At 37.6% G+C, this 12,084-nt stretch overlaps 1 protein-coding gene across 14 annotated transcripts in view; it reads left to right on the top strand.

Moving 5' to 3' along the window:
* LOC139965640 (uncharacterized) overlaps positions 1-12,084 on the top strand; it is a 77,466-nt gene that overhangs the window by 42,035 nt on the left and 23,347 nt on the right. For 2 of the 14 annotated variants that reach the window (XM_071968312.1, XM_071968250.1), the window contains one exon: positions 2,193-5,914. The exons of 9 other annotated variants lie outside the window; for them this stretch is intronic. In XM_071968312.1, the coding sequence (XP_071824413.1) occupies positions 2,193-2,533 (341 nt within the window). In that variant the 3' untranslated portion in view covers positions 2,534-5,914. Of the gene's footprint in view, positions 1-695; positions 771-2,192; positions 5,915-6,454; positions 7,491-9,604; positions 11,429-12,084 lie in introns of those variants that run through there. 3 more of the 14 variants (XM_071968241.1, XM_071968288.1, XM_071968264.1) reach the window with 3 other exon arrangements.

Raw genomic sequence — 12,084 nt, 5'->3', positions numbered from 1 at the left:
CCCACGAAAGGAAGTGCATTTTCTTGCAGACAAAGTAAAGTTTCTTGCAGTGATCACAAACCTTATTTAACTTTTAGTGATGGTCACTTACTGTGCGACTTTGTTGCATTTGATCCCCAAGGAACGTAAAGAATATTACAAGTTTTTCTTTGTCATTTTTAGAACCTATACATTCATTGCTTCAGGAGGGGTTTTTTCAGCTATACAATGATAAGGATCTGCGATATTGGTTGCATTTTATTAAATTGTTTACAAACAGACCATATTTATGAAACAGTTGTACCAGAGGGCTGACACTGAACCAAAACGTGCAGTTATCAAAAGGAAATCGGTTAAATTTATTGTTAGATCTCAAATAAAGCCGGGGGGGGGGGGGGGAGGGGTGTTGGGATGGAGAGGGTTGTGGGCGTGATTGTAGCTGCATGTTTGATATGATGTATAATACCTATATATACCTAAATATTTAATATATACCCAAAGGATTAAATTTTGTGAGAGAAGAAGGGCTCAGCGAAAAATGGCTCCTAAAGAACACCAAAGTTAGTCACCTTGACAGTTTTCGCTGTCAACTTGATAACTACTTTCTAGGGGAAAAGTGATAAGATAGGGAAAGGAAAGGGAAGGGGGAATGACTTACATTCTTTTGGACATCTTGTGAACATATATGACCAACACTGCCTATTTTCCTCTTCTAGGAAATGTTGGCAGCTGTCCCCAGTATGAACCGGGTGGATCGCAACCCAACGGGCCCAGAGCGCAAAAGCAAGCCGGTAAAGAAATCTGTAGGTTCTGCGGGAAAAAGTTTTTCCACGCGTCCAATGTCAAGCGACACGAACGTATTCACACAGGCCAGAGACCTTACATCTGTAAATTCTGCTCTCGATCCTTTAACCTCAGCCAGTCGCTCATGGAGCACGAGAGGCTTCACACGGGGCACAAGCCGTACGCCTGTGACTTTTGTGGCGTCCGATTCATTCGTCTAAATGAGAAGAAATGTCATGAAAGGAAGTGTACTTTTAAATAGGTTATCAACTTATTTTGCTTTTAAAATATAAACATGGGTTTTCCATCCACCTCATCTCCCCTCCCCTCTCACTAGTCCCACCCCCAAAGAACCCACAAGGTTGTCGGAAGAGGCGTGACATCTAGTCACTTTGTATTTGACAGTTTTGATATGGATAAATGATTTGTACATTACAAAGAAATGGAACAGATATTTTCAGCTCATTTGTTATGATGATGAAGATGTCCCACTCTCTACTGTTGTCAAATGGCCGATCGGTAAATCAAGTGTAGATTTTTATCAAGATCAGTGAGTTTATATGAACCATTTGAATTGTCCATGGCTGCATGTGAAGGAGCCAGTGCTATCCTTTTGTAAGAGATGTCTCGTTCCTAAAGATGCTCTTTATATAGCAAGTTGACATTAAAGAGGTTGAAGTCGTGACAACAGTGGTACAGTAACATATATTACGACTTGCTGTATTTGGGAAAAGCTTGGAGGATATAGGCTTAGTTGGCTAGCTATCACCCATTGAGAATGTACTGGCCCTGCATCGGAGAAATCGTCAGCATGATGCAATTATTGGTGTGAAGGCATCAGAGTCTTATTGTTGGCCTTGTCCCTTTCCCACTCCCTACGTTTAGTAACCCACCTCGACACTATCCCCCCTTCCCATACCATATCATCCCCCTCCCCCACCCCCCCCTCCCTCAATATAAAGTCAGGTTGTATTGATGAATACAGTGGTATTTGATTGGGCTTATTAACTCCAGTAACTTTAAAACACATGGGTGTCAAACCATTTCATTCATAATCTTATTAATAAAGTAATTGACCAAATTTAATACTACATATTAACATAAATTAATTAAATACCTCCTGGACTCGCTTGAGTTCTAGAAATGCTTTGGACATCCATTGGTAAAAATGTTGATATTGTGGGTGAAAGGAAGGCCATGACTAGTAAACAGAGATTGGTAGAGCAAACAAATTTCTTTTTTACCATCCATCTCAGGAAAGTAGTGCTTTCATTTCCGAAGTCAATGGTTCAAAATTCTATCTATTTATGGCCCAAACGTTTGTTGCTCTATCATAATTGTAAGATCCGAGCCTTTATTTAAATCTGGAATAAGTTTGTACTTTGTAAAAAAAAATACACCAACCAACGATGACTATTTTCTTCTTCTAGGAAGTGGTGATAGCTGGCTTCAGTATAAGACGGAACTTGGAAAACAAACTGTGCAAGTCCGCACGCAAAAGCAAACGGGTAAAGAAATTTGTCGGTTCTGCGGGAAAAAATTTGTTCACGCTTCCAACGCCAAGCGCCACGAAAGAATTCACACTGGCTTTAAGCCTTACGTCTGCAAATTTTGCAATAGGTCCTTCAACCAGAGCCATTCTCTCACCCAACATGAACGGCTCCACACGGGACACAAGCCGTATCCCTGTGAGTTCTGCGGGGTCAGGTTCATTCGATTGTCGGAGAAACGATCACACGAAAAAAAGTGTTCATTTCACGCTGTAAGCTGACATGATCGAAAGAGAGTAAACAAGATTTTGGGGAAAAAAATATATATAATGTTCAAAGTTTCAAGAAAAGTTTACAAGCTACAGCTGTGTGACTTTTGTATCGGCTGGTTTGCTAGGTTCATTATAGGTAATAAAGGAAGTGGTCGTTTTAAAGTATAAACGGACAAAGCACGACTGATCAGGATTTCGTGGAAAGCTGTTAGAGATTTGGGTCGTAATGGTCGTATCAATATAAGCTTCACTCTTTGTTATCACTTGTTTGTTTTTAAATTCTTTCACTCACTTTGATCCATTTGTTGGAGTTTTGAAGTCTCTTCCATACCTGCTTTATAATCTTATTTGGTTTGTTTTAGTTTCTAATTAAGTGATGTGTTATAAGTTTTGCTTTAAACAACCGTTATGTTGTCGAGTCACCCCCAAATAATTGAGTTGATGACATGCAATATTTACATATATCACATTTTCAATTTCGAGGGATAATTTAAGTCCAAATTTTAATATCACAAAATAAAGCTCATATTATTTTATAGCACAGTGTTTTGTTTCTCCATAATGTTGTTTTTGTTTTTGGTTTTCACTGTGTTTCTAGCTATGTTACATGTAGTTGAGCTATGCAGATGTCTCAGTAACATCACTCCTCTCTTACCTGGCTCCCAATGCATACTGTATGCACTCCGTTTACCCTAGCCTAGATGTTAAAATTGTTAAAATTTTGCACTGAGGAAGCAAACGGTTGATGAGTTTTATCGGTGACTTATAATGTGTGGTGATAGGGTTGACTAAAAGTTTGTGAAGTACAGCAGAGATCATATGAGTCATCGTTTCCATTGGCGATAAAATATTCATGATGTCATAGTGATGTCATTGTGAGGTATGGAACAATATCAGAGTTACTGTCACTAAATGTGGATGTTAGTTTTGCATTAATGTATGAATGTAAATTAATGCATTATTGAAAGGTTTTGACTTTTCATGTTATTGTAATCTATACAAGCTGTTTAGGGATTACGATCAGTGGTGTAAACTCTACATGTTAATTCTGTAATGTACTATTTGCTTCACCGTAACACAACATATTGTCATCTCACTTCTGAAAGGGTTTGACTTTTCATGTTATTGTAATCTATACAAGCTGTTTAGGGATTACGATGGTGTAAACTCTACATGTTAATTCTGTAATGTACTATTTGCTTCAACATAACACAACATATTGTCATCTCACTACTGAAAGGGTTTGACTTTTCATGTTATTGTAATCTGTACAAGCTGTTTAGGGATTACGATCAATGGTGTGAACTCTACATGTTAATTCTGTAATTTAATATCAGCTTCACCATAACACAACACATTGTCATCTCACTGCTAAAAGGGTTTGATAATTCATGTTATTGTAATCCGTACCAACTGGTTAGGGATTATGATCAATCGTGTTAACTCTAGATGTTAATTCTGTAATTTAATATCAGATTTACCATAACACAACATGTTGTCATCTCACTGAAAGGGTTTGACTTTTCATGTTATTGCTATCTGTATAAGCGTTTAGGGATGACGATCAATCGTGTTAACTCTAGATGTTAATTCTGTAATGTACTATCAGCTTAACCATAACACAACATCTTGTCATCTCACTATTGAAAGGGTTTGACTATTCATGTCAAATGATAATCTGTACAAGTATATAAAATAGCCATCCTGGTAGCATTTTGGATTAATCTCCTTACATTTTACTTACTTTCACGTGTTGATGTCATTCAGCATTCCTTATCCACATATATCTTCTAAATTTTCTGTCACTTGAACAGGAGACCATTTTCCATTTCTTGGAGGTTGCCAGGCTTTGAAATTGCCAACATGCACATGCACCATTTTGAAACTATTGTTAGTGTTACTTTCTCCATCTGTACATTGCCATCACTCCCATCCCCCCCCCCCCCCTCCTTTTTGACCTTCACTCTATCCCTCCTCACCAAAGTTTTCCACGGTCCAAAGATTTGCTATTACTTTGAAACGAATCAGGTTCATTTAACGTCCTCCAGTAGGTATTTTCATTGTTAGTTCCATTAGAAGAGAGCTGTTATTCATTGGTAAGAGGATAGATAGGGTACTACTGTATATAAGATGTGTTGTCCTATTATATGATTTACTGTAGAGTGCTGATATATGAAGAGTACTTAGATTGAATGAGATTAGGATGACAAATTGTATATGTTCAAATTTTCATTTTCTTTGCAAAATAACGCTGACTGCCACTTTCGATGTCAATTCTCTCTTGAGGAAGCTTAAATTGACAAAATGTATTTTGTATCATTCTGAGGAAATGATCTAGTATTAATGTATAATTGGACTCCAGAGAGCTATTGCATTTGATTACAACCATTCATATGTGCTTAGTCAGCTAGTTAAAATGTTTGATCCAAATTCCATCAAAACTGAGAAAAATCTTGTCCATTACATTTTTGGGAATTTTTGGGAATATATGCATGGAGCCATCCAACATTCATTGCCAAACTCTAATTCTGTGAACTTGTGAGAATGTTTCCATGCACTTTGAATATCTTGTTCATAAAAACATTCAAGAATGTGACCATAACATTGTGGTACATAAATGGTATATATATACTATAGATAGATTGATGCAATAGTAACCATGGCAACCAAATGTGTGTCCAATGAGTATAATAATTACTGTAGTAGTATGGATAGAGAATCATAGCATTTTTGCCTTCTCCCAGAAAGTGACAAGTCTACAATATTTGATTATCAACCCTTAAATATTATTTAATTTTGAGTGTTTTATTTAAATTTATCAAGCAAAGTTCATCAAATATTAAATTTGTGGAATGGTAGCAAAACATTTTTATGATAAGCAATATGCTAAAGTTCATCTTTAGTATTTGTTATTAACTATAGTATGTAAACTGGTATCACCTTGTTCATGATTAAGCTCTATCATTTCTCTTTTTTCTTGTAGTGTGATTTCTTTCAAACGTTTGTGTTTTAAATGTGAGATGTGTACTGTTGGTTAAGAAGCATATTTTAAAGACCACTCAAATAGTGTTAATCAAAAACTTTTTTGACAGTTTTTGGAAGCTTTTTAACGTCCATAGTCCAAGCTTCCATACATTCTTAGCATCAATTCTGAGGGTTAGGATGTTGTGGGTTGTGATGTTGTGGGTTGTGGTTCCTTTCTCGTGGAAGCTCGTGGGAGGTTGCAGACCCCTCCCTGGTGTAGAAAGCTGTTTTATATAAAGAGTGGAGTTATAAATTGATAGGGCTAAAAGATATTCATCTCGTTTTTTATTTATATATTGTTTATACTGTATGATTAAAAGTGTAAAGACAAGATGGTTGAATAAATAGAACATATTCAGCAGGTAATCAAATTGTATTTCATGTGTTCGTTTATTTATTTATTTAAAAATTTTTTTTTAGGGGGGGGCTAAACTTTATTGCCAGATGTCGTCCTAAAGAAAGCACAGGGGATCAACAAATCTGCTGCCATTTTACACTTTGCTAGAACTTCTGCCGTGGATATGAACCATTTGTTAACATGACTCTTGTAAATAAAAGTGGTTATGTGGCGTGCATAGGCTACTTGTCCATAATGAACTGTTTTGGTAACATATTCCCTTGGATAAGCATAACGCAATGTATGCAGAACTCGGATATAAGCATAACTCAGTGTATAAGCATGACTTGGATAAGCATATAAACTCAGTAGTCTCCTAAATTTTTTTTGGTGCAAAATTAAGAAACTATAGTATAGTTTTTTTGCTGTAAATATTCAAAGCTTTTCTGAGTTATATATGTTTGATTTTATATAAAAAATTTCAAGTCATCTCCAGTTGATGCAGCTGCCACCCAACAGGTCCTAAATTTATAACAAAAATACCAATACCAAATATTTTCCTCTTTTAGGAGTTGGTGATGGCAGTTCCCAGTATAGGCCGGTTGGATCACACCTGCAGGACCCAAAAGTACCCTCAAAAAACCAACCCGGCAAAGAAATTTGCAGGATCTGTGGGAAAATATTTGCCTACGAACGCAACCGAAAGCGTCACGAACGTATTCACACTGGCCAAAAGCCCTTCGTCTGTAGATTCTGTCACCGATCGTTCAATCGTTGCCACGTTCTCAGAGAACACGAGAGACTCCACACGGGCCACAAGCCGTACGCTTGCGACTTTTGTGGCGTCAGGTTGGTTCGGTTAGCCGCCAAAAAAGCTCACGAGAAGAGGTGCACGTTCCATACTGCAGTAGATCAGTTACCATTGTAGACCCTATTTAGATAACTCCAAGAATATTGCCTCTAATATTTACTTCGCTCCTCGCTTACCTGTCTCCTCACAACCTTAGCACCTCGTTCTACCGTGCCTATAAAGTCCTGGTATAAAAAAAACACTGTGCGCCCTCTATGTCTGGACCCCCCCCCCAGTCACTGCCCTTCCTTCTCATTCTACCATTCAAAGTTTCATCACATGGATTTTCTTGTGGAAAAGTTTCCCTTGGATTTCATCTTGGTTATATTTGCGATCGTTGGAAGTTTACTTTCCTTGGATTCATAGGAGTGTTAACAGTCTTCTGCAGCCCGAGAAGAATCCTTTTTGTTGAAAGGGAGGGTTTGGGGGACTGTTTTCCCTAGAGCGTTTTCGCCCTTTTTGTAAATTCTGTCAGCGATCGTTCAAAATCGCAATTATGTAGTTTAGGGAACATCCCCCAAATTTGAAATGCTTGCCAAATGTGAATATTTTTAAACGCAATATGAAAACTTATATATTTTGTGTAGATGTCTGATATTTGTTTGTCTATCTTTTTGCCGTCCTTTTTGTGCTTTTGGATGTTTACCGTTTTTCTACTGCATAATATTGTATATGTATTTTGTATTGAGGGCTCCTCTGGAAAGCAGTGCTTCTGCACTGAGCAGGACTACCCTCATTAAAGATGACAATAATAATAGTAATAGTAATAATAATAATAATACAACAAAAAAAGATTCGCACAGGTCACAAGTCATATGCTTGTGACTTAGATAGTGTCAGGTTTGTTCGCCTAGCAGCAAAAATGTCTCACAAAAAGAAGTGCATGTTTAATAGCCCAGGAGATTGGTAATTAAGGAACTGTCCCCTCCCCCCAAGAACTGCAGCACCTGCAAGATCCCCTGCATGAGTGAATTTAAAAAAAAAACAAGTGATAACAATGAGTGAAGCTTATATTGATACGACCATTACGACCCAAATCTCTAACAGCTTTCCACGAAATCCTGATCAGTCGTGCTTTGTCCGTTTATACTTTAAAACGACCACTTCTTTTATTACCTATAATGAACCTAGCAAACCAGCCGATACAAAAGTCACACAGCTGTAGCTTGTAAACTTTTCTTGAAACTTTGAACATAATATATATATTTTTCCCCAAAATCTTGTTTACTCTCTTTCGATCATATTTAATAGCCCAGGAGATTGGTAATTAAGGAACTGTCCCCTCCCCCCAAGAACTGCAGCACCTGCAAGATCCCCTGCAGCACCTGCAAGATCCCCTGCAGCAACTGCAAGATCCCCTGCAGCACCTGCATGATCCCCTGTAGCAGTTGCAAGATACCCTCAGCACCAGCAAGATCCCTTGCAGCACCTACAAGATCCCCGGCAGCACCTGCAAGATCCCCGGCAGCACCTGCAAGATCCCCTGCAGCACCTGCAAGATCCCCTGCAACACCTGCAAGATCCCCTGCAGCACCTGCAAGATCCCCTGCAGCAAGGCTGAATCAACATCAAACAGTTGAGGTTATTTCAGTAGGCCAGCAGAGCTGAATTTGTAACCGGGTAGTAATTTCTAAAGTCGGAGTCCTGTTTCACCAGTTTCCATACTTTGCTCCCACCACTTCTTGTTGACAAAGCATGGCACCTCTGGTTGTAGTAAATGTTCCATGATATAGATGAGTTTGCTTGTTATCAGTTGGTTTAATGTGCCTTTGCAAAAAGAAGGCATAAAAATTTAATGTGCATAAAATAGGAAGAATTAGTGGGGAAATTAATGAGCATGAAAATCAGCATGAAAAACAGCTAATTAAAAACCTGATGGAACTTAGTTTATTCCATACTTAGCAATCTTGCAGGTATCAAAGAAAAATAATTGTATAGGCTTTACACATGGTGACATGCATTAACATACCAAAATCCTATGTTGTTCAAACCAATGATAGTTTATAGGCTGAGTTTTTTTCACTCGCTTGGAAACATTACAAGAACTTTCTTTGTAGTAAATGATTTAAGTTTTAAAAAGTACATCAGTTTGTTCAATAATTTTGCATGAGTTTTTGGTTTTTATTTTGTAACAAATGATGACACAGTATATCTCAGGGTTGATTTTTAAGAAAGTTTTGTGGTCATTGTTATAAGGGTTGGTGGAAATTGCCCGTAAATAGTTGGCTGTTCAGCAAAAATTACGTTTTGAATGGAAGGCATGCTGTGGGTACTGATTTACTTGTAATATTTGGCTGTCCCTTCGGCTACTACTTAAGAGAATAGTTTGCAAAATAAAAATCTGTTCATCGGCAACCCTTAAAACTCAGCTCTGTGTTCGTATTACTGTAGGTCAGTCTTCAGTTTATTACAAGCAAATTTATAAGTGTAATGTGAAATGTGAAAGATATTCATATTTAAGTTGGTACACTGACTTGTTATAATGAAAACATGTATCTAGTTTTGTACATATTAAAAGTGGAAACCTCATGGTTCAATTAAATAAAAGGGGCAACATATAAAAAGTTTCAAATTTTACCATTGTCTTTTTTTACTTTTCTTATTTGCTGTTTTTCCCCACTGCAAAGAAGCTAACAGTTAAGAGGGGGAAAAGGGGAAAAGGGTTTTCTACCCCACCCCACCCGTGCCCGCACCCATACCCACTTGTCTCGCATGGTACTACAACACAACTAAAATGAAAACTCTGTTGGTTCCTTGGTTTACTTCCCCCATTTAAATTTGGCATGTTTATAAATGACTTTTAATTTAAACTGTGCACCATCTTTGCAAGTATTATATAGCTGGTTCATTTATTCTCTGTTCCATTCAGGGGCATCCCAGTTGGACCCTCAGGGCACGGCCACACCCTACCGCCATCCCACCACCTCCTCAAGCAGGGCCGTAAGAGAAGCGAACATTCAGTGCAAATTCTGCGGAAAGGAATTTAGGTCGTCGTGGCACCGCAAGCGGCACGAACTCATTCATACCGGACAAAAGCCATTCTCTTGCCATTTCTGCCACAAAGCGTTTAATCAGAGGAGTAACCTACTCGAGCACGAGAGGGTTCACACCGGATCCAGGCCGCACGCTTGCAAATACTGCCGTATGCGATTCATGAAACTAAGAGCGAAAAACTGCCATGAGATGGAATGCAACCTCAGAGCAGGAGAAATACTGTAAACGATCTGTTCGGACTAATTCTGTCGAGATCGGAGTGAATTTTTTGATGAGCAAAGAAACAAAAGAATGAAACAGAAGTTAGCTTACAATGATAAGACAGAAACCTCTTTCATAAGAAAATCAATTAACCTGGCTTGAAACAAAAGAATTTTTTTATTAAAACTGCGACTCTTCCCTATGGCGATTGCCGCAAGCCGTTAATTTCACTTCATGTGACCAGCTGGCGTGTTTCAGTGTAGAGAAGTAATATAATGGCGTAGCCAGAACTGTGGTCGAACTGAACGATAGTCCTATATAATTGAATAAGTAAGCAATGACTTTTAGCTATTGGCATATCCCTTTAACTAATGGTAGCAGCCGTTTATCAAATCATATGGACTTGCAAGTCTCATCAATCCACAGTAAAGTATTATAACACATAGAAAACTTCAGCCCCTGCTACCCTTCTAGTCCAACCACCCCTCACCCCTCCCCCACATCCCTTTTGTTTAAGTTTTGTATTGGGAGGTATGTGACCCTGTTAGTCTACTATACCTTCATTCAGCTTCCAGATCTGAAGAAAATGTAGCCATGTTACCGTAACTAATTATGACTGAAATCAAATGACTTGCATAAATATATTCCAAAACTGAAGAATGTTTATGTTACACTGTAATTGATTTTTTTTCTTTCCTTGTTTGGTACAGTAAAGCAAATTAAACAACAACATTTAAACATCACAATTTATAGTTTACTTCTTTTCTTCTGTTCTCTTAACTTAATTAATATATATGTTGACACTACATAACATTAATAACATGGTTAATGATATTAATTGAACCACTTTTACTCTACTGCCCCTTCCCTCCCCTCCCCCTAGCCCCCACACACACACATATATCATTAATACTTCACATGCAGAGTATCAGTACATAGTTAGCATATTTCTTTGGTTGAAGAGTGGACACTACTTCCATCCAGCTTCTTTACAATAACTTTTGAATTGATCATATGTGGCCAAAAATCATATTTGTGTATTATGAAAATGTTTCTATCATAGGTCTCCAAAAAGTTCACATAAAATGATGCATAAAACATGTTGTCTTTCTTCTGTTTATTTTGCGAATCATAAAACTGGTGATATTTTCGAATGTAACAAAGCTTTCCGAAAATTGGCATTTTTTTAAGTCAATATATGTTTGTTGAAAAGGCAGGACATAAGGTAATCCTGAGGGTGCTGTAACATTCAAATACTGCAGGCTTCTTAAAGCCATTGTACTCTTAGTCTCTTATTTTATTATGGACACAGTTGTCATTTTTTCATCCACGAGCATAATCATAAGGCTTAAGTGGGATTTTCAGGTATATAAGAAGGCTTATGTGGGGTTTTTGAGTATAGAAGAAGGCTTATGTGGGGTTTTCGAGTATATAATAAGGCTTACGTGGGGTTTTAAGCAAAGATATTGAGCAACAGTTTTTTTTTTTTTTTTTTTTTTTTTAACTTTCAAGAGTCTGACATCTTGTGGGAGATTATTATTAACCCAAAAGGCATTGATTGTTCAACTTCGTTCTAGCAAGTTAATGAGTCAGCTGATACTGAACATGTAAACATGTAAACAACTGAGTCCCTTTATCAATGTCTATCTATACTTTTTCTTCTAAAATTAAATTCATCTCTGTCTCCATCCCTCTCCCCATGCCCTTCCCTCCTTCATGGTCTACAGTTACACCTGGATTGCAGTTAGAAGTTGTGATGGCCACATTTATGTTTATTCCCAACCAAGAATATATTATAAGGCTTGTTTTTAAACAAAAGACATTGAACAGTGAGCTATATATATATATAGTGTTGAACTTAAAGGTGCCTTACTTGTAATATGAGACAAACTGGCTAACAAAAGATGTTCATTGCAATAGGGTTGTTCATGCAAGTTATATACATACTACAAATGTTGTAACACAACATCTTTCCCAAAAATGGTTCCGTTTTGCTATATTTATTCATCTTTCATTCATCCCTCTCCCCACTCCCCTCACCCTGTAATGAGACTGGACATAAGACATGTTTAGTTTGTGTGAGGCAATATCAAATGTCCCCCCCCCCCCCCCGATTACGTTTACTTTCACTTGTGCCTATTTGATCTGTATAAT

The sequence above is a fragment of the Apostichopus japonicus genome, chromosome 1, assembly GCF_037975245.1.
Source record: "Apostichopus japonicus isolate 1M-3 chromosome 1, ASM3797524v1, whole genome shotgun sequence".
Lineage (NCBI taxonomy): Eukaryota > Metazoa > Echinodermata > Holothuroidea > Aspidochirotida > Stichopodidae > Apostichopus > Apostichopus japonicus.
This window is presented reverse-complemented; position numbering and strand designations above follow the sequence as displayed.